Genomic DNA, 27,785 nt, shown 5'->3' with positions numbered 1-27,785 from the left:
ATGCCTGATTAACATGGGAGGCTAGGTTGCTAGTGGCAGTTAAAGCCTTTTAGCCACTCATTTGGCTCAGTTAACAGTCTGTATTTAATGTTACCAGCCGAATTTCCTTACATTTCAACTAAGCCTTACCTCTGAAAAGCATACCTCTTCTTCCAAAAACATTCCATCCTGCACACGTGTTTTCTCAAACTTCAGAAGCTGCTCTGCTAAAAGCTGCTCCATCACTTGGTGAGTGAAAAGTTACCTTAAAGAAAAAATAACGGTTGCTCCCAAATCTCCTCCCCCAACAACTTTTGAAATTTGTTGCTCAAAGGTAAATATATGGTCATTTTGTGAATTTATTTAGAAAAGGTACATAAATGTTCCAGATGGTACATATCAGTACCTTGGGGTTTGAGTTTGATCCCTGCCAGGTACTTTGTCTAAATGTGAGAACCTTAGAGAACAAAAATGGACCCCACCGTACCCTTTTCTTCTGAGAGTGTACCTTTAATGGCAGAAACACACACACACACACACAGCAAATTGGACAGTGTAAATGATACTTTTATAGGAGTACATTTTACACTCTTTTCGGTGTGTATATGGGTCCTCCCAACACTGGACACCAGAGTTAAAATATTAACACTATAAAGAGTTAAATTCCTAACACCACGAGTGTTCAAATGCACTCGTTCAGAGGCATCATTTGACACTACTTTGAGTAACTTCAGCACCTGTAATAGTAACTTATGCAAAACCGAAATGATAAAATTAAACTCTGATTCAGTGTCCTTTCAACGCATGATGAGGTAAAATGCACCACTTTAAACATAATATTTAGCACCAAAATATAAAGATAAAGTGTAAAAAAATATACTCTATGACCTCATACTCTGTGAAAATAACACTCTGGCTTTTGCTGTGTACAGACGCCTCAGGAGTAGCTCTTACCTTGCGCACACACACACACACACACACACACACACAAACACACACACACGCACACACACACAAACCTTGACTCTACCTAAGACCACAGCCACACATAAACACACACACACACAAACACACACACATACAAACCTTGACTCTACCTAAGACCACAGCCACACATAAACACACACACACACACACACAAACACACACACAAACCTTGACTCTACCTAAGACCACAGCCACACATAACCACACACACACACAAACCTTGACTCTACCTAGGACCACAGCCACACATAAACACACACACACAAATCTTGAGTCCTGAGGAGTAAGACCACGGCCACACATAAACACATACACACACACACACACAAACCTTGAGTCCTGAGGAGTAAAACCACGGCCACACATAAACACACACACACAGACACACACACACACACACACCTTGAGTACTGAGGAGTAAGACCACGGCTACACACACGATACTCCACACACTCATGCTGCTCCTCTGTCTGTCTGAGATCTGTGTGTGTGTGTATTGTCCACAGCCTCTTTAAGTGACACATCTGCCACCTGTGCAATGACTGTTGATTTGTCAGTCAAACATTCACATTTGAATTTCTATTTTGCATCCCTCCTCTGGTTAAATAAACACACACACACGCACACACATACACACACACCTCTGTTCTCATCTCTCTCTCATCTCTCTCACATGCATACTATATATATATATATATATATATATATATGAAGAGCTCTTTTCCAAAACGCTATATATCCATTTTGATTGTTTTGAGATAAAGGACAATTATTTACCCAGACCTACATATTTTGTAAGTATTTAATTTATATAGTTAAAAATCATTTTTGTGTCAGTCTGAACACCATCAACAATAATTGAGAAATCAAACAAGAATGTTAATGATTATAAATCCAAAGTTTATTATATTTCTTTTCAAAACGCTATATATCCACCATGTGTTCTTTGCTCAAAAATTGTACGAAACCATTAATTTTTTTCTGTCTGTTTTTAAAACAAGTTAACAAACAAAAGCTCTATATGAGACTACATGAGACTATAGAGCGCTCGCTATTCTTTCCTTTTGCCATTTAAGTTCATTAAGACTGTCCACAAGAGACACAGTAAAACATAACACACATACAAAACAAATGGCCAATTAGTGCAATATTAAGTGCGAAACCAATTAAAATGTTGTTGCTTGAAGTGCATAACCTTTATAACAATAAAACAAAGATTAAATTTAATACTGCATTACATTCATTCACTACACTGTAGGAATTTATTCTGGGTCTTCGTCACTCTGGTGAGCGTTTTCATTCACATCAGATTAGTGCATCACTAGTGCATCACTATAAAATGCGCTCACTGCCTCAGACACACCTATTGCTTTCAGGAGTGCAACCACATCTTGCTTCTTTGCTTTCTTCACTGTGGTTTGGCTTTCAAGAATGGCAGCTTTCAGGTCAGCCCACCGTTTGCCCCGTTTCAGCACACTGTGGAAGCACTACTCCCCATTGTATGCCACCTTTATACCAACCTTGTTGGTACTCAAATCAAGCATGCGTGCTTCACTGATCTTGAAGCTTCTCTGCGCCTTCACGCACTCTTTTGTAGCTGACTTGTAATCAAAAGCCTTCCAGTCTGTGCCGTAAATGTACACATTACCAAACTGCTGCAAGAGGGCATGGTATTCTTGTGGCAGGAGAATTGTGTCGATCCTTCTGATTTTCTGCTCAATCCTGCCAAAAACTCTATCTGCGGGGAGATAGCTGTGCCCCCTGACTGGAAATGTGTGCTCGATGCAAAGATTGGGGAAGGTTTGCCTTAGCTCCATGAGCATGGAGACCATGGTCATATTTTTGTTTTGTCCTTAGCACGAGTCACTGAAGAGCCGAAGCCCCTTGGATCTGCGAATTTGACTGGCAAGGCGAACTATGAAGCAGTCATTCAAAGCAGATGCAATCATGTTGCTGTCCTTGGGACCCTGATTTTCTTGCCACACATAGAGATGGACATCCTCTTTTGGCTGCCGACTATTCTCTCCATGGTGTCTTACAACACCAAACAGGTAGAGATACAGCTGACGAGAGTAGTAGGCCTGCCCTATTGGAGTTTTGGGAAGGATCAGATTCTGCATCATGTCAAAGCAGACAGACACAGAATCCTTCGCAACTCTGCCTAGTATACTGGTCATAGAAAACACGAGCTCTACGACGATGCAAAATGAATGATGCAGATTCTATCTGCCTCTCTGCTTCTGTCATATTCGGATCTGTGATTCTGAATTTGTATTTGGCACAATCAGAACATGCATCTGTTGCTGGGTGGCCGAAGCCAAGATTGAAATTTTTGGCAAAAACAGAGTAGTAGAGGGAGTAGCTTGTGTGTGCGTGGTTTAGAGCCTCAAAGAGCTCATGCATCTTGCGCACACTGAGGTCAGCTGGCAGATACCTGCGCCCAGGTGCTCCCCTCCTACCATAGTGGCTGGCCCTGCACGTGAAGGTCTTGATGTGATTTATGATCAGTTGCCTTCTACTGTCGCTCCCCTCGATGTTTCTCGCACCACCTCTTCTCTCCGGACGAGCCTCTGCAGTCTCAGCATAATACTGGGCAACCCGGGAGGCCCGGTCTTTGCTGATTCCTGTGGTAAAGTGAAGGTAAATTAATGAATTAGATCGACTTCAATGTAAAACCAACATGCATACACATCATTACACACACTATACACATAGTCCAGTACAGAATCAACTTAAAACACTTCTCTTGATGTTCCAAGTAGCCTAGTTTTAGCCAAGTAGTCTAGAGCATTGTCTCGCAACCTTTTTTGACACCCAATAATGTAGATTTCACACTCACACACATGCACGCGCACACACACACACATTCACACACACACTGCACCACTGCTCTGCTCTGCTCTGCTGACGACACGTGACACACACACACACACACACACACATCCCAAACTTCCCCTTCCCCATACTCCAGGGGTGGGGAACCTTTTTCATTCTGTAGGATCCCTAAATAGAACTTCATTGTATTGCAAATGTCATTTCTTTACAAAATATGTCATTTCATGTGAAGCTGCACAACATTAAAATTATACCGGGGACCGGCCCTCGAAACATAGGTTCCCCACCCCTGCCCTAACCCATACCGCCCCCTCTGCCACCAACACCACTTTAAAGCCTCTCTCACACACACGCATGCATGCACGCACACACACACACGTTCCCTTTACCACACCTCTTCCCCTTGCTTCCCTTAACACCACTTTAAAGCCTCCTGGACTGTCACCAAATAAACAAACACACACACACACACACAGTGTGTGTGTGCACTCCCCCCTGCCCCTTGATTCCTTCCCTGAACACCGCTTTACAGCCCCAGTCTCCTCCACTATCCACATCAGACAAGCAGATACACACACACACACACACACACGCACCTTCCTACTACATTTCATAAAGTGTCTGACCAGTAGCACCAGTAAGACATGAACACTTCCACCCCTGGAGTTTACAAACAGTTAGCACCGCTTTGTCTAGAAATGGCTTTAGCCATCCACTACACAAATAAAGGGTTGTGTATCATCATTACTTTTCTCTGATAAGTAGCCAAGAAACAATCCTTCTAATAGTATGAAACATGACGCCCATCAGTGTAACTACAAAGGAAAATCACATACAAAACGGATTTCAACTATTCCAAACATGAAAACTGTACTCACCCAAAACTGACAGGAATGTGGCCTTGCAAACTGGCAATTTGTTGGGGTGCTCATCCCACAGCAGGCTGTATTTCACGGTGACATTCCTCCCCTTCTGTCGGTTTTCGTCGTTCTGACGCTGCCGTTTTACCTCAGATACGCTCATCAGGTAAAGAAGTGCCGCGTCCTGTTCCACCTTATTAGGTTTGTCATGAAACTTCTGAAAATTCATGACAAGGTCATCGGGTGTCAATCTATCTGCTTGGCAAAAGCATTTAGCTGAGGTGTGTTTACATCCAATGGTGGGGATCCGTCCTCCACCAGAGTAGTGTATCTTTTTAGTTTGTTGACGTTCGTGGTTGTCTTCGTTTAAACGCCGTTGTCTTCCACCTGGCGTGGGCTTAACAGCTTCTTCGGACCCATCAAAAGTGTTTATCACAGTCAACACATCCATTGATAAACATCAGACAGACAGATAGATAGATAGATAGATAGGTAGATACTTTATTGATTCCCAGGCGCAGCGCCGCCTCTAGAATTCAAGCTGCTGTTGCAAAAAAGTTTCCTAATTTAAAAAATCATGCAAGTGAACTTCAGGAACAGCTGCCGTTTGTTCAGGTTTGATGTCAACAAATAATAGTAAGCTAACGTTGAAGGCGCAGTCAGGGATTCCACAGGAGATCACGCTTGTTTGTGTTTATGTTGAAGTTTATTAGCAGACGCAATGTTGTGCAAAAACAAACATAGCCTACATTATGTTAACCAAGGAACCAGATTAAACACGCCAGCGAGATAGCTCGCCCCTACCTTCAGTAGCCTATTCCCAGATAAATTCCACGCATTGTTTGGTTTTTGTTTGTTATACAGTCAATTCTTTCAAGCCCTGTGTTGCTAAAATACCTAGGCTGTGAAACTAAGGTCTAGCTAGCCTATTGGTGGGTTTAACTGAATTTGAGTAATAATATACGCAACCATTTACATCTGGAGATAGTCTGTAATTCCTGTAGAGCTCACCAAAATCATAGAAATGATACAAGACACTTATCTCCTATAGTCCAAGATAGATTTTCTTCGAGTTGTTAGGCTTTTGAGCATTTATTTTACCAAATGACATCGAAAACACAATTCATTTTATCCACATATCTTTATGCACCATGCACAACAACGCTACTAACAGTTAGCTTAAAACCGTGAGAATCAAGCAAGCCTCACAAACCGTCACTTTGTTATTGTATGATGTATCGTAAATAAATAAATGTTATTATATAAATAAATGTCTTAACTTATGCACAGCATTGTACATTCTAAATAGTAATAGTTTGTACAGTGGCCTGTGATTAAGCTTTATTTTTTGTAATTAATTGTAAATTATAATTTTCTGTTGTGTGTGTTGTGCCATTTCATTTTTGTTTCATTTCTATTTCTAATAATAATGTAAATAATAATTACCAATAATGTAAATGAAAAAGGTGAAAGAAAAACATGACTTCCTACAATCAACAGCACTAATTTCTAAGGGAAACACTGTATTGATATTGCACCCTTGGTATTCATTCTCTAAAACCACTTTAAATTAGACATTCAAAGCCAATAACTCTCAAAGCCATCCTATACATGTTCAGCAAATGGTACAGGAATCGATATGGGAATCGATAAGGAATCGCATTGATAAGCAGACTCGACAATGGCATCGATATCGATAAACGTAAGGCTATTTGTACCCCTGGTACAATTAGCAGTATATGCTATTCGTACCCTGGTGTAATTAGAAGTGAATTCTATTCGTACCCTGGTGCACACAGCAATGTGTCCTATTAGTACCCCGTCTGGTACAAATATCAATTTATGCTATTTGTACCCCGGTGTACCCAGCAATATGTTCTATTAATACCCCGTCTGGTACAAATATCAGTGTATCTTCATCGTACCCTACGGTGGCCCTGAGGTGCAAACCACAACGACAAATTAAAAACCACAACGGCAAATCAAAAAACACATCGGCAAATCACAAACCACAATGACATTAACAAAATCACAATGACATTAACAAAACCGGAAGTAGGTGGCGGTAATGCACCTAAAAGCTGTTTGCCAACCGCGAAAGAAAGAAGAAGAAGAAGAAAACAGGAAGTAGTCGATGGCCGCGCCTTTTAAAATGTGTTTTTGGCATAGACAGTAAAATATAGGTTTTTGGACTACCATTGGACTACCAACGTTTTTTTGTTGTTACGTAACAGGGCGTGAATAGCTCAGCTGTGTAATAGACGCTCTGAATAAGGTCTCATGCTGTTTGCATCAATGTATAGTTAGAATGCTATTCGTACCCTGATGTATATAGTACTGGATGCTATTTACACCCTGGTGCATGAACTAGCTAATTGTTGCAATCAAAACTTCCGTTTGAGAACCGATTTCTTGTTCACATTGCGCACCTTCTCTCCAGAGACGTTGGTACACATGCACACTCACTCTGCCAAAACGCATCACACGGGAATCAAACCCCAGTCTCCGGCATGCTATCCCATGTCTGTGACCACTGCACTATCCTCTTCCACAAGTTGATTGTGTTTGCAGGTAAACTTATAGTTTATAGGCCTGAACGTCATATTCACAAAATTTCTGTTAACTAACAAACTGACGGTTGAACCAGAATTATGAAAATAAAACACAACTTTTCAATCTAAAACTTAATCTGAACAGATATTAGTGCCGAAACCTTTCAGAATTCTTCACTTTCTGCTGACGAAAAAACAAATGTCCGCCATGTTTATGTGAGCAACGTCTTTTTGTTGTTATGTCACAGGGTGTTATGTGGATGAATGACACACACACACACACACACACACACACGCATACACACACACACACGCATACACACACACACACGCACACACACACACACACACACACACACACACGCACTGCTCTGAGGGCTCTGTCTCTACACTGGTAACACTTCATTATGACATCACTTGATCAGATGACTGTGTGCATGTGTGTGTGTGTGTGTGTTCATTAACATTGAGAAGCACCTCATGCCAGCCCTGTGCATGTGTGTGTGTGTATGCGTGTGTGTGTGCGCCTGCGTGCGTGTGTGTGTGTGTGTGTGTGTGTGTGTGTGAGAAGCACCTCAGGGTTCAGCCGGCAGGAGTGTGGACTGGGGCAGGTAGTAAGAGGGGTATTTAGCAGCAGGGGTAGTTTTGAACTGGGGTGGTTTTGAACTAGGGTATTTAACAGCAGGGGTAGTTATGACCTGGGGTAGTTTTGGACTGGGGTATTTAGCAGCAGGGGTAGTTTTGGACTGGGGTAGTTTTGAACTGGTGTAGTTTTGGACTAGTGTAGTTTTGGACTGGGGTGGTTTTGAACTGGGGTATTTAGCAGCAGGGGTAGTTTTGGACTGAGGTGGTTTTGAACTGGGGTATTTAGCAGCAGGGGTAGTTTTGGACTGGGGTAGTTCAGGTGATTCAGGTGAAAAACAAGATCCAGTGACTCTGATGATTCAGGTTCCAGACAGCGTGACGGGTGTGGTGAATCCAACCGTCTTCTGGGGATAGTGGGATTAAGGTTAAACACACACACACACAAACACACACGCACGCACACACTCACTCACACACACACTCACACACACTCACACAAACACATACAAACGCACTCACACAAACACATACACACGCACTCACACAAACACACACACACACACACACACACACAAACAAACACACACACAGGGGCACACACACACACACACACATGCAGGTGAACACACACACACACACACACACACACACACACACGCGCGCACGCAGGTGAACACACACAGACACACGCAGGGGCACACACACACACACACACACACAGGGGCACACACACATACACACACGCACACACACACACACGCATACACTCACACAAATACACACGCGCACACACACACACACACACGCAGGTGAACACACACACACACACACACACACACACACACAGGGGCACACACACACACACGCAGGGGCACACACACACAGGGGCACACACACACACACGCAGGGGCACACACACGCAGGTGAACACACACACACACACACACACACGCAGGGGCACACCAACACACACGCTGGGGCACACACATGCAGGGGCGCACACACACACACACACACACACACGCAGGGGCACACACATGCAGGGGCACACACACGCAGGGGCGCACACACACACACACACGCATACACACACACACACGCAGGGGCACACACACACACACACACTGCTCTGAGGGCTCTGTCTCTACACTAGTAACACTTCATTATGACATCACTTGATCAGATGACTGTGTGCATGTGTGTGTGTGTGTTCATTAGCATATTAACATTGAGAAGCACCTCATGCCAGCCCTGTGCATGTGTGTGTGTGTGTATGCGTGTGTGTGCGCCTGTGTGCGTGTGTGTGCGTGTGTGTGTGTGTGAGAAGCACCTCAGGGTTCAGCCAGCAGGAGTGTGGACTGGGGCAGGTAGTAAGAGGGGTATTTAGCAGCAGGGGTAGTTTTGAACTGGGGTAGTTTTGGACTGGGGTGGCTTTGAACTAGGGTATTTAGCAGCAGGGGTAGTTTTGAACTGGGGTAGTTTTGGACTGGGGTGGTTTTGAACTAGGGTATTTAGCAGCAGGGGTAGTTTTGAACTGGGGTAGTTTTGGACTGGGGTGGTTTTGGACTGGGGTGGTTTTGGACTGGGGTATTTAGCAGCAGGGGTAGTTTTGGACTGGGGAAGTTTTGAACTGGGGTATTTAGCAGCAGGGGTAGTTTTGAACTGGGGTAGTTTTGGACTGGGGTAGTTTTGAACTGGGGTAATTAACAGCTGGGGCAGGTAGTAGCAGGGGTAGTTAGCAGCAAACAGAACCACACAAACATACATACATACAGACACGGACACACACACACACACACACACACACACAGGGCAGAGGCAGATGACAGGGCAGTTGCATAAGTACACACACCCATCACTAAAGTATGCAGAACGGAATGTGCCTCTTCACACGCACACATACGTCAACACAGACACACACACACATACATACGCAGGGTGCGATTTGTGTAAAAAACAGAGGGGGGGATGATTTTGAATAAGTTTGTAACCCCCAAAAAAAAAAAAAAAAAAAAAAAAAAATGAACGAACGATTCATAGCCTAGTAATGTCATGGCTAATAATACCCTATATTATTTTTGCCACCTTTGTAACATTTTAGTTTTAGTTTACCGTGGTGTATGACTTTAAACAGCGAGTGTGCTTGGTATGATGATCAGCTCCTCTAATGCAGGGTAGGACTACGTTTTGACAAGCATACAAATTCACCTTGTTCTTGCCCCATCTGAAATGACTTCTCTACTTTTGCTGCCTCCATCCTTTCTGTATTTGTTGTGTAAAAAACGTTGTATATGATGGCACTGAAGTCTTAAGTTAGTGAATTGGCTAACAGTGTTATTTGGTAACCAAATAGCCTACATTAAGCTTACACGCCATGTAGGCTACGTGCATTCTCTCTCCTGCTGATTTGGGTTCAGTAGCCAAGCGTAATATTGCAAAAGTTGAAAAAAAAAAGTGTGTTTATTGTAGCCTACAGAAAATAAATAGCCTATCATACTGTCAGTTAATTGCCTACAGTGCAGTGAAGAGTTTGGAGAGTAAAGTTATTGGGCAACTTGAAGTTTTATGAAAATAATTCTGAACCAGAACATAAAGACCATGAAGCTTCTATTTCTTTGCAGCTGTTAAAACACCCGCTAGATAGTTTAAATACCCACCAACATTCGTTTTGCAGTACAGATTATTTCTAAAAGTTATTTGTCTACTACTGGCTGATTTATCAAACGAGTGCTTTCTCGTTAGGTCCTCCGCAAACTACAGGTATTTGGTAGAGAGCCATTGAATAAGCGATGCCAAGCAATTTCTGTAACACTTTTGTGACATTCAGCAAATATCTCCTTATTTGATGTAAGTTCCTTCGACAATAGGCCTACGTTCTACTCTAATGCAGTTGTCCTCCATCTCAGTTGCATCAGTTTTCTAATTTTGAAGGTTCTAAAACATTATTATGCTTCACTGAATCCTTCTCGTTTTCTTTCATTTGTCCAGCTAACTTTTACCATTGAACCTAGCCATTTATGATGGATTACACACTCGACATTCTGAAATGTCCTGCACGATCAAGGCCAAGTTAAGTTATCACGCAGCCACTGTGTCAGGCAGCTGACCGGTCGCTTTCTGATGTCAGATTATTATGTAGAGGCTAGCCTACTAGACTGTTCTCACGTTGCAGCGCTTTACTTATATGAAGTAGCATTAATCAATATGAGGGGCAGAGGGGGATAAATGTTGTCCCTCCCGACGATAAAAATTATTTAGCAGAGGTAGGGATAGGAAAACCAGAGGGGGGGAAATCCTCACCATCCTCCCCTACAAATCGCACCCTGTACATACGTCAACACAGACACACACACACACACACATACATACGTCAACACAGACACAGACACACACACACACGTCAACGCAGACACACACACACGCACACACACACATAAGTCAACACACACGTTTTTTTTTTTTTATATGACCTTGTCTACATTATTCTCTCATATGTCCATATTTATTTTATGCTGGTCTCTAGTTGTTATCCTTGCACTGCTGCACTGTTGCACTGCTGCACTGCTGCACTGTTGGACTGCTGCACTGTTAGACTTACTTCTTTGGACCATCACCATGACTCTCACTCTCATAGAGCACCTTACCATGCATACAGAACTATAGGCTCAGTCCCTGCCCTATCACCATCCTTAAGCACACTATATGGATATTTAATTTAGTTTATATAGTATATTTAGTATTTAGTATTTTAGTATCATGTTTATCTTCTACTGTCCTTATTACTTAGTTGTGTTTTTTATATTAGATACTTTTATTACTTTTTCTGCTGTTAGTGCATGTTGTGTGTGATGTCTGTATGCTACTGGGACCTTGAATTTCCCCTGGGGATCAATAAAGTATCTATCTATCTATCTACAAACGTGTAAACACACACATATGTCAACACACATACACACACACACACATACGTCAACACAGACACACACACACACACACACATACATACATACGTCAACACAGACACACACACACACACACACACACACACATACGTCAACACAGACACACACACACACATACGTCAACACAGACACACACACACACACGTCAACAGACGCACACACACACACGTCAACAGACGCACACACACACACACGTCAACACAGGCGCACACACACACACACACATACGTCAACACAGACACACACACATACGTCAACACAGACGCACACACACACACACAAGCACAAGGAAAGTAGGCCAAACATGGGAGGAATGAGGCTTGGCATGGTGCTGAAGAAACACCCTCTTGTTTACCTGCTAATCTTTCAGACCTGACTCACCTTGACACGTCACCTGGACACATCACGCGGACACATCACCTGGACACCTGGACACATCACCTGGTCACCTGGACACCTGGACACATCACCTGGACACATCACCTGGACAAATCACCTGGACACCTGGACACAGCCCTCATTCTCGGGAACTCCTCTGTGCTCATCAGAACCATAACATCCAGGGTTAGGCTGAAGGCACCTGACCCCTCACTGCTCCCCGAGCGCCGCTGTTGTTGCAGGCAGCTCACTGCGCCGGGATTAGTGTGTGCTTCACCTCACTGTGTGTTCACTGTGTGCTGTGTTCACTAATTCACGGATTGGGTTAAATGCAGAGACCAAATTTCCCTCACGGGATCAAAAGAGTATATATACTTATATACACACACACACAAAAGGAAAACATTTATGAATGTTTATGGATGTGAAACATTGCTCTTCCATGTCCACACACACACACACACACACAATGTGTGTTCATTGTGTGTGTGTGTGTTCATTGTGTGTATGTGTTCATTGTGTGTGTGTGTGCTCATTAGCCATTGCCACTGCTCTGGGTTTGTGTTCATTGTGTGTGTGTGTGTGTGTGTGTGTGTGTGTGTGTGTGTGTGTGTGTGTCATTAACCATGGATGGGTTAAATGCAGAGAAAAGCTTTCAGGATCAATAATAGTATTTATCTACTAATGGTGATGTTACCTATGAACACCCTGCTTCGAGGCGTGTGTCAAAGACATGAACCAATTTGGAGTGAAGCTTTGTATCGGAGTTTGATTCGTTTTGTGATAATCACGTGACCAGTGACGTCCGAAGCTTCGCTTCACACACACCCACGTGACTGCTTCCAAATGTAATTCAAAGCTGTGCGACACTTGGCGCCTTTGGGGGTGGTTGAAGAAGGAGAGTCAGCAGAGTTCATAGCTAATAGAGATTATTAGAGATGATCATAGCAGTTATTGTAGAGATTATCTCAGCAGTTATTGTTGTTAGGTTGGTCTAGGAACCAAACCCAGGTCTCCTGCATAGCAGGCAGGAGGCCCACCTCGGTGCCACAAGGTGGTGTGTTGAGTCTCAGAATGCAGAGACGCACGTTAGCTCAGTTCAAGGTTTTTACTTGAAAAGCAGGGCAAAGGTATCCAACAGGGAACAGTCAAAATCCAAGGTCACAATCCAGGCAAGGTCCAAAATCCAAAAACAGTCAGCAAACAGTGAAAAATCCAAAAGCACCAGGCAACCTCGTAATCCAAGAAACAGGCAGGCAAGGTCAGTAACAAGCAAACAATCACAGGGAAACACTCTGAGGAAAACCTCACAGAACGGCTTAGTCTACAGGACTGCACCAGTGTCAACTCAAGACTGCGCAAAGAACTCAAAACAACAGGGGGTTTAAATAGGCAACTTAACAAGGCTCAGGTGAACATGTGATCTGAACATGTGACAGGCATCAAACAAAAACACTGAGGACCTCACATGGCCAAAAAAGGAACAACAGTCACATAATTCATGACAATTGTAGAGATTATTACAGCAGTTATTGTAGATATTATTACAGCAGTTATTGTAGCAAGTAGAGATTATTACAGCAGTTATTGTAGCAAGTAGAGATTATTACAGCAGTTATTGTAGCAAGTAGAGATTATTACAGCAGTTATTGTAGAGATTATTACAGCAGTTATTACTGCACTGCTCATATCATATAGCCTATAGGCCTACTGCGCTGCTCATATAGCCTATAGGCCTACTGCACTGCCTGCTCATATAGCCTATAGGCCTACTGCACTGCGCTGCTCATATAGCCTATAGGCCTACTGCACTGCCTGCTCATATAGTCTATAGGCCTACTGCACTGCTGATATAGCCTCTAGGCCTACTGCACTGCCTACTCATATAGCCTATAGGCCTACTGCGCTGCTCATATAGCCTATAGGCCTACTGCACTGCCTGCTCATATCCTATAGGCCTACTGCACCTATGGGCCTGTCTGCACTGCACTGTGATATATGGGCTCTATGGACTGCACTGCTCATATAGTCTATAGGCCTATCACTGGATATAATCTAGGCCTACTTTACTGCACTGCTCATCAGTCTATGGGCCTGCTGCATATAGCCTATATAGCCTCTAGGCCTACTGCACTGCTCATGTGGCCGGATGGGACTGCTGCACTGCTCATATGGCCTATATAGCCTATAGGCCTACTGCATGTATATAGCCTATGGGCCTGCTGCACTGCACTGGTTGATATAGCCTATAGGCCCTGCACTGCACTGCTCATATATTATATTGGCCCTACTGCACTGCTCATATAGCCGATAGGCCTACTGCACTGCACTGCTCATATAGCCTATAGGCCTACTGCACTGCTGATATAGCCTATAGGCCTACTGCACTGCTCATATAGCCTATAGGCCTACTGCACTGCCTATCTCACCTGTTTAATTTCCTTGAATTTCCCCTGGGGATCAATAAAGTATCTATCTATCTATCTATCTATCTATCTGTTTGGCTGAGGAGACAATGTTGCTAGGCTACGCACTCAATATAATCTCAGAAATGTGTGTGCAATGTGCATGCCCAGTCTTCATTCATCTCCCTCCCAAATGTAAGTATTTGTTTACAAACACAAGAAATGTTCACAGCCAAAATACTAATTGTATTGTTTGTTTTTTTATAGAGAAGGGAATTACATTTGTATTTATGCAGGGTCCCAAATAGGCTTGCTTGCTTACTTACTTACTTACTTACTTACTTACTTACTTACTTACTTATTCATTCATTCATTCATTCATTCATTCATTCATACTCAACATTTATTCATCTTCGACTCAAAGACATTCATGGCTAATGCCTGTGGAAGATTCCGCGGCATAATGCTTTCCGTAACTTTCACCAACAAAGGCTCTTATAGAGTTCTGAAGCTTCGAGTACTGAACCTTTTGGATTGAAAGATTCACTGGTTCAGAAAGCTTAAATTCGCCATCACCTAGCATGCATCACACACAGTTCTGGGGTTACAGCATAACAGGTACTTGTGCAGTTTAAAGAAAAGCAACAGCGCCACCCTCGGGTGAAGTAGCGTAAAAACAAAAACATAACTCTTAAGGACATGGAATCGAATCTCTCCTTCCTTCACACATGCTACGCATTAATGATTATGTGCAACCTTTGATGATGCCACGATGCAAACAGCCAGACTACAAAAATAGATTCCCGAGCCTGTCTGAGATCTTGACCTTAGAATAATGGCGTCCCGTCTCTCGTGCACAGGAAAGAGATTTTTATAGCTTTGACCTCTTTCCCGTTTCCGGTTGGCTCCCGCCCCATGTAGCCATCTTATATTTTCTGGACATAAAGGGTGACAGAGAAAGGCGTCAATGCAAACAACAGACTTGATAATACACATCTCAACAGACGGCAACGACTGAACAAATGTAAAGGTCCAATATGACAGACGGTGGACTGGGTGACGAGGACCTGCAGCCGCGCCCCGCATTCAAACTGAAAACAGCTAGCTAGTGAGCTAACGTTACAGTTAGCTCACTAACAAGGAGCTGCCATCAAGGAATAACGTTAGCTTTCTCTGGCTGCTTATATTCCCCTTACTGTCTGTGGTTGTTCCAATAGCTAGATAGCCAAGGCAGAAGCAGTAGTGGCGCAATTGGTTTGCCAGCGTTTCAATAAAGGTGTCTGAGTGGTGCAGTGGACGACGTCGGGGAAATGGGAAACCGAGCTAACGTTAGCTCTCTGATCTGAGGCGGTGGTAAACTAGTATCAGTGCTGCGAAGCTGCGGATCCTCCCAATCACTGGGAACGCTTAATTCGTAGCTGGCTAAAGGATCACCGTAAGCGCTGGTAGGTCACCAAGCTAAGAGCAACCATAATTCCTTTGTGTACTGATCTGTTGCTATGTACCGCCAGCGGACGCACAGGCTACGTGTTCAAGCTTACTAATGTATTGTGAAGGCCGTTATTCTCCTGTTATAATGGGTGCTGTATTCTCCTCATCTAGGATGGTTAGACATTCTGTCTGATAGCTTGCTAATGCTAGGAAATTAGCTGGCTTGCCAACAGGTTATCATCTTGCAAGAATATTGAAGAATTATTGCTTCCAAACTAAGCAACCACATTAATGAATGGACAGTGTTGTCAATACGGCTAACGTTACAGCAACATTGTATTACCCTTTGTCGCATTTTGCATTTTTCTATGAAACTTCCCCTTGTTTACATTGATGCAACTGTTGCCGACTTATCTAGGCTATATCGGCTAGCTAACGGCTTACATTAGGCCAGTAACTTCAACTTTGCAATCTTAACAGTTCTACGTTACCAAGTAAATATTAAAATGGTTAACGTGTCAGTATTTGTGAGATTCGTCTCATTCTGCTCTTTGTATGACACGCTAAACGTGTTAGTCTAGCTGTCGTTAGATCATGGTACAGTGATGTAAGATTAGTCCATGTCTGGTCGCCGCAGTAAGTAAGGAGGTTATCTCTGTGAGGAGAGGGGGGGTCCCTTAATGACATGGGGACGGGGCTGCCGGAGGGTGTTGTTAATGGCTAGCTGTAGGCTACTTTTAAAGCCTGATGTTGTGACAGTTCACCAGACTCCAGAAACACCAGAATGCGACCAAGTTGCATTAATGTGTTAGACGAGAGTTTTCAGAGCGAGTGTGTGCTGTCTTGTGTGTGGTGTGTGTGTGTGCTGTCTTGTGTGTGGTGCGAGTGTGTGTGTGCTGTCTTGTGTGGGTGCACACTGTGCTGTGGTGCGAGTGTGTGCTGTCTTGTGTGTGTATGGGCTGTCTTGTGTGTGTGTGTGCTCTCTTTGTGCTCTCTTGTGTGTGTGTGTGTGTGTGTGTGGGTCTTGTGTGTGTGTGTGCTGTCTTGTGTGTCTTGTTGTGTGTGTGTGTGTGTGTGTGTGTGTGTGCTGTCTTGTGTGTGTGTGTGTGTGCTGTCTTGTGTGTGTGTGCTGTCGGTGTTGTGTGTGTGTGTGTGTGCTGTCGTGTATGTGTGTGTGCTGTCTTGTGTGTGTGTGTGTGTGTGTGTGTGTGTGCTGTGTGTGTGTGTGTGTGTGTGTGCCGTATTATTGTGTGCTTTTTGTGTGTGTGTGTGTGCTGTCTTTATTATTGTTATTGGTGTGTGTGTGTGCTGTCTTGTGTGTGTGTGTGCTATTATTGTGTGTGTGGGTGTGTTGCTTCGTGTGTGTGTGGGGGGGGGAGGGGTGTGTGTCTTGTGTGTGTGTGTGTGTGTGTGCTTTTAATGTGTGTGGGGGGTGTGTGCTGTCTTGTGTGTGTGTTGTGTGTGTGTGCTGTCTTGTGTGTGTGTGTGTGTGCTGTCTTGTGTGTGTGCTGTCGTGTGTGTGTATGTGTGTGTGCTGTCTTGTGTGTGTGTGTGTGCTGTCTTGTGTTATTATGTGTGTGTGTCTTTGTCTTGTGTTATTGTGCTGTCGTGTGTGTGTGTGTGTGTGTGTGTCGTGTGTGTGTGTGTGTGTGTGTGTGTGCTGTCTTGTGTGTGTGTGTGTGGTGTGTGTGTGCTGTCGTGTGTGTGTGTGTGGGGAGGGGGGGTGTGCTGTCTTGTGTGTGTGTGTGTGTGTGTGTGGGGGGGGGGGTGTGCTGTCTTGTGTGTGTGTGTGTGCTGTCTTGTGTGTGTGTGTGTGGGGGGGGGTGTGCTGTGGGTATTGTGTTGTGTGGGGCGGGTGCTGTCTTGTGTGTGTGTGTGTGCAGTCTTGTGTGTGTGTGTGTCACACTGTGCACACAAAGCGCCAACCTTTAGAGCTCTGGGGCGTATTCACAAAGCCTTTATCTTACCACCTAGGAGTACTCTAAATCCCACTAAAAGATTTTTAGCTAGGAGTTTTTCTCTTAAGTTATTCACAAAGCCTTTCCAGACCTTCCAAGAAAAATTCAGAAAATGACAACTCCTAAACTAAGAGTGAGTCTTCGTTTGCTATGGATGGCGTCATTATAAATGCGAGCTTGACTGAAGTGACCACCTTGATTGGACGATGGAATGGGCGAGGAATGACTCCAAACACCTCCCCTTACGATGAGTGACAGGTGACAGGTCTGAGAATCGCGTCATCTACAAAGTAGTCGCGAGAAAGGACAGAAAGATGATTAATAACTGAATAAAAAAGGCCTAGCCTAAATGAATCAGAAGTAAGGCAAAACAAATAGCCTAGTAGCCTAATGAAACATGAGCCCTACGGTTGATGCGAGTATCATTGCAACATTATTAAATTAGGCTAATCTGTCACCATATGCCTACGTTTGCAAAGAGAGGAAAGAACATTTGAATTTGATTCACAATGAAGCGTTACATTTAATTTACATGTTAACAATGAGTAGTTTTGGTTGTTGTTGATGGCGTTATAGCATCCCTTTTATGAATACAAAATTGTTCCCTCAGCGTTTGGAAGCTCCTTTTGCCACATAGGCTCTGCGCATTCAAAACATCATAGCGATGAAATGCCACAAAAAGCTGTTTGTGAATAGGTCTTAGTGAGTTAGGAGTCTCTCGACTTCTTTTAAGCTGTCCCAGACTTAGGTGCTACTTTTAGGTCTAAAATGTTCGTGAATTACTTTTAGTGAAAAATTAGGAGTCTAAAAGTTAGGGGTGACCTGACTATTATTTTTTAGGGAGTTGCTCCCTAAATTAAGCCCATAGGAGCTACTTTTAGCCTCAAAATTCTTTGTGAATACGGCCCCTGGCCACTAGAACCTTGAGCACGAGAACGCTGCTCTAGAGCCCTGGCCACTAGAACCTTGAGCACGAGAACGCTTTGCCTTTAGAGCCCTGGCCACTAGAGACAGCAGCACAAGAGCAGCTTTGCCTTTGGGGCCCTGGCCACTGGGAACCTTAGGAGCGAGCGGCTTTGTCTCCTAGAGCCCTGGCCACTAGAACCTTGAGCACGGAACGCTGCTCTAGAACACTGAATGTTGAATGTGGGTTTGGACAGCAGTACAGACTAGTACAGAACTAGACTTCACAGCCTTCCAGTTTTAAAACGTGTGTGTGTGTGTGTGTGTGTGTGTGTGTGTGTGTGTGTGTGTGTGTTCGTGCAGGAGCGGGCCATGCCGGCGAGCGTCAGGGCAGGGAACCTGAAGGATGTGGCGGATCTCTTCTACAGGGCGACCCAGCTCTTGTAGCCGACCTCGGGGGATGGGACCGCGGGGAGCTTTGGAGCCGTCTACTTTGTAAGTGTGTGTGTGTGTGGGAATAGATTGTGTGTGTGTGTGGAGTGGAATAGATTGTGTGTGTGTGTGGGAGTGGAATAGATTGTGTGTGTGTGGGTGGAATAGATTGTGTGTGTGGAGTGGAATAGATTGTGTGTGTGTGTGTGTGTGTGTGTGTGTGTGGAGTGGAATAGATTGTGTGTGTGTGTGTGTGTGTGTGTGTGTGGTGGAGTGGAATAGATTGTGTGTGTGTGGAGTGGAATAGATTGTGTGTGTGTGAGTGGAATAGATTGTGTGTGTGTGGAGTGGAATAGATTGTGTGTGTGTGTGTGGAGTGGAATAGGTGTGTGTGTGTGTGTGTGTGTGTGTGTGTGTGTGTGTGGAGTGGAATAGATTGTGTGTGTGTGTGGAGTGGAATAGATTGTGTGTGTGTGGAGTGGAATAGATTGTGTGTGTGTGTGTGTGTGTGTGTGTGTGTGTGTGTGTGTGGAGTGGAATAGGTGTGTGTGTGTGTGTGTGGAGTGGAATAGATTGTGTGTGTGTGTGGAGTGGAATAGATTGTGTGTGTGTGTGGAGTGGAATAGATTGTGTGTGTGTGTGTGTGTGGAGTGGAATAGATTGTGTGTGTGTGTGTGTGGAGTGGAATAGATTTGTGTGTGTGTGTGTGTGTGTGTGGAGTGGAATAGATTGTGTGTGTGTGTGTGGGTAGGATTGGGTGTGTGTGTGTGTGTGGAGTGGAATAGATTGTGTGTGTGTGTGGAGAGGAATAGATTGTGTGTGTGTGTGGTGTGGAGTGGAATAGATTGTGTGTGTGGAGTGTGTGGAGTGGAATAGATTGTGTGTGTGTGTGTGTGGAGTGGAATAGAGTGTGTGTGTATGTGTGGAATGGAATGGATTGTGTGTGTATGTGTGGAATGGAATGGATTGTGTGTGTGTGTGTGTGTGGAATGGAATGGATCGTGTTAGTTTGGGTGTGTGTGTGTGTGTGGAGTGGAATGGATTGTGTGTGTGTGTGGAATGGAATGGATTGTGTGTGTATGTGTGGAATGGAATGGATTGTGTGTGTGTGTGTGGAATGGAATGGATCGTGTTAGTTTGGGTGTGTGTGTGGGATGGAATGGATCGTGTTAGTTTGGGTGTGTGTGTGTGGAATGGAATGGATCGTGTTAGTTTGGGTGTGTGTGTGTGGAATGGAATGGATCGTGTTAGTTTGGGTGTGTGTGTGTGGAATGGAATGGATTGTGTGTGTTGTGGAATGGAATGGATTGTGTGTGTGTGTGTGTATGTGTGGAATGGAATGGATCGTGTTAGTTTGGGTGTGTGTGTGTGGAATGGAATGGATCGTGTTAGTTTGGGTGTGTGTGTGTGGAATGGAATGGATCGTGTTAGTTTGGGTGTGTGTGTGTGGAATGGAATGGATCGTGTTAGTTTGGGTGTGTGTGTGTGGAATGGAATGGATTGTGTGTGTGTGTGTGTGGAATGGAATGGATTGTGTGTGTGTGTGTATGTGTGGAATGGAATGGATCGTGTTAGTTTGGGTGTGTGTGTGTGGAATGGAATGGATCGTGTTAGTTTGGGTGTGTGTGTGTGGGAATGGAAATGGATAAATTTAGTTTGGGTGTGTGTGTGTGTGGAATGGAATGGATCGTGTTAGTTTGGGTGTGTGTGTGTGGAATGGAATGGATTGTGTGTGTGTGTGTGTGTGGAATGGAATGGATTGTGTGTGTGTGTATGTGTGGAATGGAATGGATCGTGTTAGTTTGGGTGTGTGTGTGTGGAATGTAACGATACCCTCAACTTCATGTGATTCACGATTTTAAGTTCAAGATGCAATTTTCTGAAGATGCATTAAGGAAATATGTGAGTTAAGGTGTCTGACGGCATATTGGGCTATATGTGAGTTAAGGTGTCTGACGGCATATTGGGCTATATGTGAGTTAAGGTGTCTGACGGCATATTGGGCTATATGTTAGTTATGGTGTCTGACGGCATATTGGGCTATATGTGAGTTAAGGTGTCTGGCAAACATTGGGCTATATGTTAGTTATGGTGTCTGTGGCATATTGGGCTATATGTGAGTTAAGGTGTCTGACGGCATATTGGGCTATATGTTAGTTATGGTGTCTGACGGCATATTGGGCTATATGTTAGTTAAGGTGTCTGACGGCATATTGGGCTATATGTTAGTTAAGGTGTCTGACGGGGAGAGATACATAGGGGGGGCATATTGGGCTATACTGTTGTTATACTGTTTATATTGTTGTTATTATTATTACAATATTATGAAATGGATAATGTATAGAAGGCCTGCCATTATCGGGAAATAGGTCCCGACAGGGCGAACCGGACCCTGACGCGCAGCAGAGTTTTTTCTAGGCTGATTTTAAATGGAACTGTAGGCCTACTCTCATTCAGGCGTTATAATCGTCACTAACCAATTCGTCTGCTGCAGCTCAACCTTATTGCTGGAAGTTACCCTGCAGGGACTATTTTCAGCTGCTGCATGATATCATTGTGCTGCTGCGCCCATCGTGTTACTTGATTTTTACGCTGGAATGAGAGTAGGGATGTAACGATATGAAAATTTAACCTCACGGTTATAGTGACCAAAACGATCACGGTTTTCGGTATTATCGCGATATTTTTAAACGTGTGTTCAATATATTCAGAAAGCACTAATAGGCCTACACAAGCTGATATAGTTTCAAAAAGTATGACAGCATTTACTAACCCAAAATATAGGCAAAACCTTATCAAAAGTGCAACATTTAACCAGGGACGCTGGAACTCATTTTCACCTGGGGGTGCTCATAGAGGGGGTGCTGTGGGAGGGTAAAAAATTGTTACTGAGTAGATGTGATTCTTTTATTCTGGTGCATTTTAAGGTGGCCTATTGCTACTGGAGAAGGGCTTATTTTCATTCACATTCATAGGCCTACATCCTGACTGCACAAACAAACCTGGCTGAGCTGAGCATTCTTAATTCATAGCATAACGTTACCGTGGCACTGTGTGTTGTCCCATTCACTTTTTCCTTGGTCATGTTTAATTGGCTTTGTGCTACAGTTAAATCCATCAAGTAGATAACAGAATCAGTAGGGTACCAGTTTTGTTTAATTGTACCAGGCCTACTGTATGTCAAAAGCAGGCTTGGATGAAGCTGGGAAGGATTAAATACATGGTTTCCACACCGTGGTAATCATCCGTGATAATCATGATATTTGAAATGAAAACGATAATTGTTATCATCAACATTTTTATCACAGTTTACCATTATACCGGTAATCGTTACATCCCTAAATGAGAGTATAGTTCCGTGTGTGTGTGTGTGTGTGTGTGTTTGAGTGGCTGTGGCTGATGTTGTCGATTGTTGCGCTGGAGGAGAGTATGGTTCTCTGTGTGTGTGTGTGTGTTTATGTTTGAGTGGCTGTGGCTGATGTTGTCTCTTGTCATGCCAGGCAAGAGATGTGCGCTCCAATGAAGTGGTGGCCATCAAAAAGATGTCCTACGGTGGCAAGCAGTCCAATGAGGTAACACACACACACACACAATCAGACATACACACACAGACACACACACACCTGATGCTCACATGCAGGCACTGCCACACACACACACACACACACACACTGATGCTCACATGCAGGCACTGACACACACACACACACACACATTTTTTGTAGGCTCACATGTCTCTCTTTCTCTCAGAAATGGCAGGACATCATAAAGGAAGTGAAGTTTCTCCAAAAGCTGCGTCACCCAAACATCATTGAGTACCGAGGATGCTACCTCAGAGAACACACCGCCTGGGTGAGAAAGTGAATGTGTGCGTGTGTGTGTAATGGAGCACAGGGGATTCTACTTCAGAGAACACACCGCCTGGGTGAGAGAGAGAGTGTGTGTGTGTGTGTACAAACATCATCGAGTACTGAGGATGTTACCTCAGAGAACACACCGCCTGGGTGTGTGTGTGTGTGTGTGTGTGTGTGTGTGTGTGTGTGTGTGTAGCACCAGGATATGATAACTGCACTAGTAGAGCCGATGTCTTGATGCTTGTGTGTGTGTGTGTGTGTGTGTGTGTGTGTGTGTGTGTGTGTGTGTGTAGCACCAGGATATGATAACTGCACTAGTAGAGCCGATGTCTTGATGCTTGTGTGTGTGTGTGTGTGTGTGTGTTTTCAGCTGGTAATGGAGTACTGCCTGGGATCTGCATCCGACCTCCTGGAAGGTGAGCAATCTGTCTGTGAGAGTGTGTGTGTAAGCGTGTGTGTGTGTGAGCGAGCGTAAGCGTGTGTGTGTGTGAGCGAGCGTGAGCGTGACCGAGAGAGTGTGTGTGTGTGAGAGTGTATATGAGAGAGAGAGTGAGTGTGTGTGTGAGTATGAGAGAGAGAGAGAGAGTGTGTGTGAGAGTGTATATGAGAGAGAGAGAGAGAGAGAGGGTGTATATAAATATATGAATATGTATATGAATGTGTCTGTTAGGGATGTGCGATATTCGGTAGGACATCAGTATCGCCAGTTAACCAGTCAGAACTGGACATCAGTATTGCCAGTTAACCAGTCAGAACTGGACATCAGTATCGCCAGTTAACCAGTCAGAACTGGACATCAGTATCGCCAGTTAACCAGTCAGAACTGTGTAATCCGCATTACCAGATATGAACACTTCTGCAGATACATTATATCGGCACAAACTACTGGGGTTCTGAAGAAAGCCTCACACAAATGTCATGATTTAAAAAAGAAAATTATATTTGAAAATGCAACAGTAAGAGTCGGAAGTTAACATCGTAGTAGTAACTCTTACAAATGTACACTTTAAAAAAAAAAAAATTATTTAGTGTATTCTCTTCTCCTTCTGATGTTGAAAAATTCCAAGAGGATTTAACCTCTGTGTCACTTTACTTTAATACCTTAGTGAAAAGGAAAGTCATGAACTACTTCTGAAAGTTCACAGACACTCTGATTAACTTAAATAAGCTGAAATTAGATAGGAAAATGCCTCCGTTACATTGTGTAGGGGGTGCCAATAATTGTGAGCAAATGTTTTTGTTAAAAATATTTATTTCTTTATGAGATTTTCTTTTTTCTCAGAATAAATCAGCCAAATAGATATGTGTGTATCAGCATCGGCCAAATAGATATGTGTGTATCGGCATCGGCCAAAATGATGTGTGTATCAGCATCGGCATCGGCCAATTAGATATGTGTGTATCGGCATCGGCCAAATAGATATGTGTGTATCGGCATCACGGCATCAGCCAAAATGAGTTTGATATTGAATATCAGCTAAAAATCCAGTGTTGTGTGTCATCCCTAATTTGTTTTTAAATATATTTTCTTTCAGTGCACAAAAAGCCGTTACAGGAAGTGGAAATAGCTGCTATTACCCATGGTGCACTGCTAGGCCTGGCATACCTCCACTCACACAACATGATCCACAGGTACAGCGCTAATTGAACCGGGTCACACTATTCTGCTGTGTGTGTGTGTGTGTGTGTGTGTGTGTGTGTGTGTGTGTGTGCACTAACTGAACCGGGTCACTCTATTCTGCTGTGTGTGTGTGTGTGTGTGTGTGTGTGTGTGTGTGTGTGTGTGTGTGTGTGTGTGTGTGTGTTCGCACTAACTGAACCGGGTCACTCTATTCTGCTGTGTGTGTTGTGTGTGTGTGTGTGTGTGTGTGTGTGTGTGTGTGTGTGTAGGGATGTGAAGGCAGGTAATATCCTCCTAACGGAACCGGGTCAGGTGAAGCTGGGTGACTTTGGCTCCGCCTCCATTCTCTCTCCTGCCAACTCCTTTGTGGGAACCCCATACTGGTGAGTACACACACAAGCACGTACACACACTTAAGCACGTACACACATAAGCACGTACACGCACACAAGCACGTACACACACAAGCACGTACACATAAGCACGTACACACACACAAGCACGTACACACACGTGAACACACACGTGCACACACACACACACAGGCACGCACACACACACACACATGCAGGCACGTACACACACACGGGCATGTCTTGACTGTGGTTAATGTGCCTTGAGGATAGCTCCAGAGGTGATTTGGTGTGTGTGTGTGTGTGTGTGTGTGTGTGTGTGTGTGTGTGTGTGTGTGTGTGTGTAGGATGGCTCCGGAGGTGATTCTGGCGATGGACGAGGGCCAGTACGATGGGAAGGTGGACGTCTGGTCCATAGGCATCACCTGCATCGAGCTCGGTGAGAGTTGCCATGGCAACACACTGCTCAGCACACTAACAGGAAGTTGAGCCCACACACACACACTCACACACGTCACATCAGGTCACTTAACTCTGAGAAGAAGGAAAACAACATATCAACATAACATACAAACTAAACACACACACACACACACACACACACATCCCCAGATACAAACTAAACACACACACACACACACACACAAACACACACACACATCCACAGATACAAACTAAAACACACACACCCGAAGTGTCCACTGCACAGATCAACAAGACACACTTTGTATAAGTATATATCTTCTGCGTCTGTCCTTAAAGAGCTTCTTGCTGCCAGCTGAGTGTAAAGTGTTATCTCTCTCTCTCTCTCTCTCTCTCTCTCTCCTCTCTCTCTCTCCATCTCTCTCTCTCTAGCTGAGCGGAAGCCTCCTCTCTTCAATATGAATGCTATGAGTGCCTTATACCACATCGCCCAGAATGAGAGCCCTATCCTGCAGTCCAACCACTGGTAACACACACACACACACACCACACACACACACACACACACACACACACACACACACACACACACACCACACACCACACACACACACACACACACACACCACACACACACACACACACACACACACACACCTCCTCTCTTCTCTCTTCTCCACTCTTCATGTGTTTGTGCAGGTTAGGCTGCTTTAAGGAAGTGTTAATCTCTTTCCCCTCCCTCTCCTTCCCTCTCCCTCTCCCCCTCTCCCTCTCTCTCTCTCTCTCTCTTTGTGGACTCCCCTCTCTCAGGTCTGCAGAAGATTCCTCTGCAGGATTCCTCAGGACCGGCCCACATCAGATGTGCTGCTCAATGTAGGAACACACACACACCATACACACACACACACATATATATATATATATATACACACACACACACACACACACACATACACCTACGAACACACTACACACACTACACTACACACACCTCAGATGTGCTGCTCAATGTAGGAATGCACACACACACACACACACACACTACACACAACACTACACACACCTCAGATGTGCTGCTCAATGTAGGAATACACACACACACACACACCAGTGTTTCCCACAGGAAGTTTGTTAGTTAAGGCGTTGGCTGTCTGTCCAACCGGGGCAGATGGGGGTTAACATATACACATATAAATGATATATAATATTAGGGCTGTCAAACGATTAATTTTTTTAATCGCTGCATTTCTATAGTTAATAGTGTTTAATCACATATTTTATCACATGATTAAAATTCTATTATTTTGCATTTCTGAACTTTCCAGAAGTCCATATTAACAATATAAAGCAATTATTACCAACACACACACACACTACACACAAGCAATTATTACCAGTGTATCTAGATTGGGATTCAAATGAAAGCAAACAAAGTTACTTTATTAACTGAACTTTAAGACGTATTAGATAGATTAGATTATTTCATATCAAGTTTCAAAAGATGTGCAGCAGATCTGAGGCAACACTCTTCAGAAATGTAGCTGATATAAACTGAAATAAATGCTACAGGACACATACTCCATATAGCCTATATTCATTATCTTTGAGTTCAGGAACTTTTCATATTGAGAAATATGCACTGGCAGTGTTTCCCAGAGAATTGAATTCCATTTGTGGTGGTTGGTTTGCAGAATTAACTTGAATGCAACAGTTTTTAACAAATTAGCACAGCTGGTTATGATGCTAACCAGATTTAAGCACAATTTAGTACAACCTGCAAAATCATTGTGTGGTGGTCAATGTTGATATTGTGGTGGGCCGCCACAAATAAGTCAATGTATGGGAAACACTGACTGGAATGAGAGTATAGTTCCATGTTAAATCAAGTCTAGAAAATCGCCATGTTTCATTTTCCGCACGCACGCATACACACACACACAAATATACTACACACTCACACACATATACTACACACTGATACAGCAAACGCACACACACACACTACACACATTTAAACACATAAATACACACACACACACACACATCTCACTCACTTACTCAGGTGATAGTTGAAAAGCCTGAATGAGTTGTAATCCTGTGTGTGTGTGTGTGTCAGCACTGTTTCCTGTCTCGAGAGCGCCCCCTGACAGTGGTGATGGATCTGATCGCGCGCACCAAAGACGCGGTGAGGGAGCTGGACAACCTGCAGTACCGCAAGATGAAGAAGATCCTCTTCCAGGAGACGCACAACGGCCCCACGCCCGAGG

General features: G+C 43.9%; 2 protein-coding genes across 2 annotated transcripts in view; one reads left to right on the top strand and one right to left on the bottom strand.

Annotated features, from left to right (window-relative positions):
* Positions 1 to 2,819: 2,819 nt before the first annotated feature.
* Positions 2,820 to 5,193, bottom strand: LOC125287229. The gene is made up of 3 exons (XM_048232791.1): positions 4,680 to 5,193; positions 3,426 to 3,590; positions 2,820 to 3,052 (listed from the first exon to the last, which is right to left on the bottom strand). The coding sequence occupies exons 1-3, from the start codon at positions 5,110 to 5,112 to the stop codon at positions 2,820 to 2,822; spliced, it is 831 nt and encodes a 276-aa protein (XP_048088748.1). The 5' UTR covers positions 5,113 to 5,193.
* A 10,059-nt stretch (positions 5,194 to 15,252) lies between these two features.
* taok2a (TAO kinase 2a) overlaps positions 15,253 to 27,785 on the top strand; it is a 33,158-nt gene continuing 20,625 nt past the window's right edge. The window contains 11 exon segments of the mRNA XM_048233276.1: positions 15,253 to 15,988; positions 19,199 to 19,330; positions 22,768 to 22,839; positions 23,018 to 23,119; positions 23,492 to 23,537; positions 24,657 to 24,753; positions 25,012 to 25,125; positions 25,443 to 25,534; positions 25,951 to 26,045; positions 26,323 to 26,391; positions 27,635 to 27,785. The exon segment at positions 27,635 to 27,785 is cut by the window's right edge and continues 17 nt beyond it. Coding sequence (XP_048089233.1) covers positions 19,208 to 19,330; positions 22,768 to 22,839; positions 23,018 to 23,119; positions 23,492 to 23,537; positions 24,657 to 24,753; positions 25,012 to 25,125; positions 25,443 to 25,534; positions 25,951 to 26,045; positions 26,323 to 26,391; positions 27,635 to 27,785 — 961 coding nt within the window. The 5' untranslated portion in view covers positions 15,253 to 15,988; positions 19,199 to 19,207.

This window comes from Alosa alosa, chromosome 22 (genome assembly GCF_017589495.1).
Source record: "Alosa alosa isolate M-15738 ecotype Scorff River chromosome 22, AALO_Geno_1.1, whole genome shotgun sequence".
Lineage (NCBI taxonomy): Eukaryota > Metazoa > Chordata > Actinopteri > Clupeiformes > Clupeidae > Alosa > Alosa alosa.
Note: the sequence above shows the minus strand (reverse complement) of the source record. Positions and strands in the feature narration are given on the sequence as shown.

Bases quoted from the DNA above. Each gene is read 5' to 3' on its own strand.
- LOC125287229 (XM_048232791.1), bottom strand. From the start codon at position 5,112: ATGGATGTGTTGACTGTGATAAACACTTTTGATGGGTCCGAAGAAGCT. The intron at 3,591-4,679 runs GTGAGTACAGTT...ACTTTACCACAG, and splicing joins CACATTCCTGTCAGTTTTGG to GAATCAGCAAAGACCGGGCC. The intron at 3,053-3,425 runs GTAGGAGGGGAG...AAACTCCAATAG, and splicing joins GTGCAGGGCCAGCCACTATG to GGCAGGCCTACTACTCTCGT.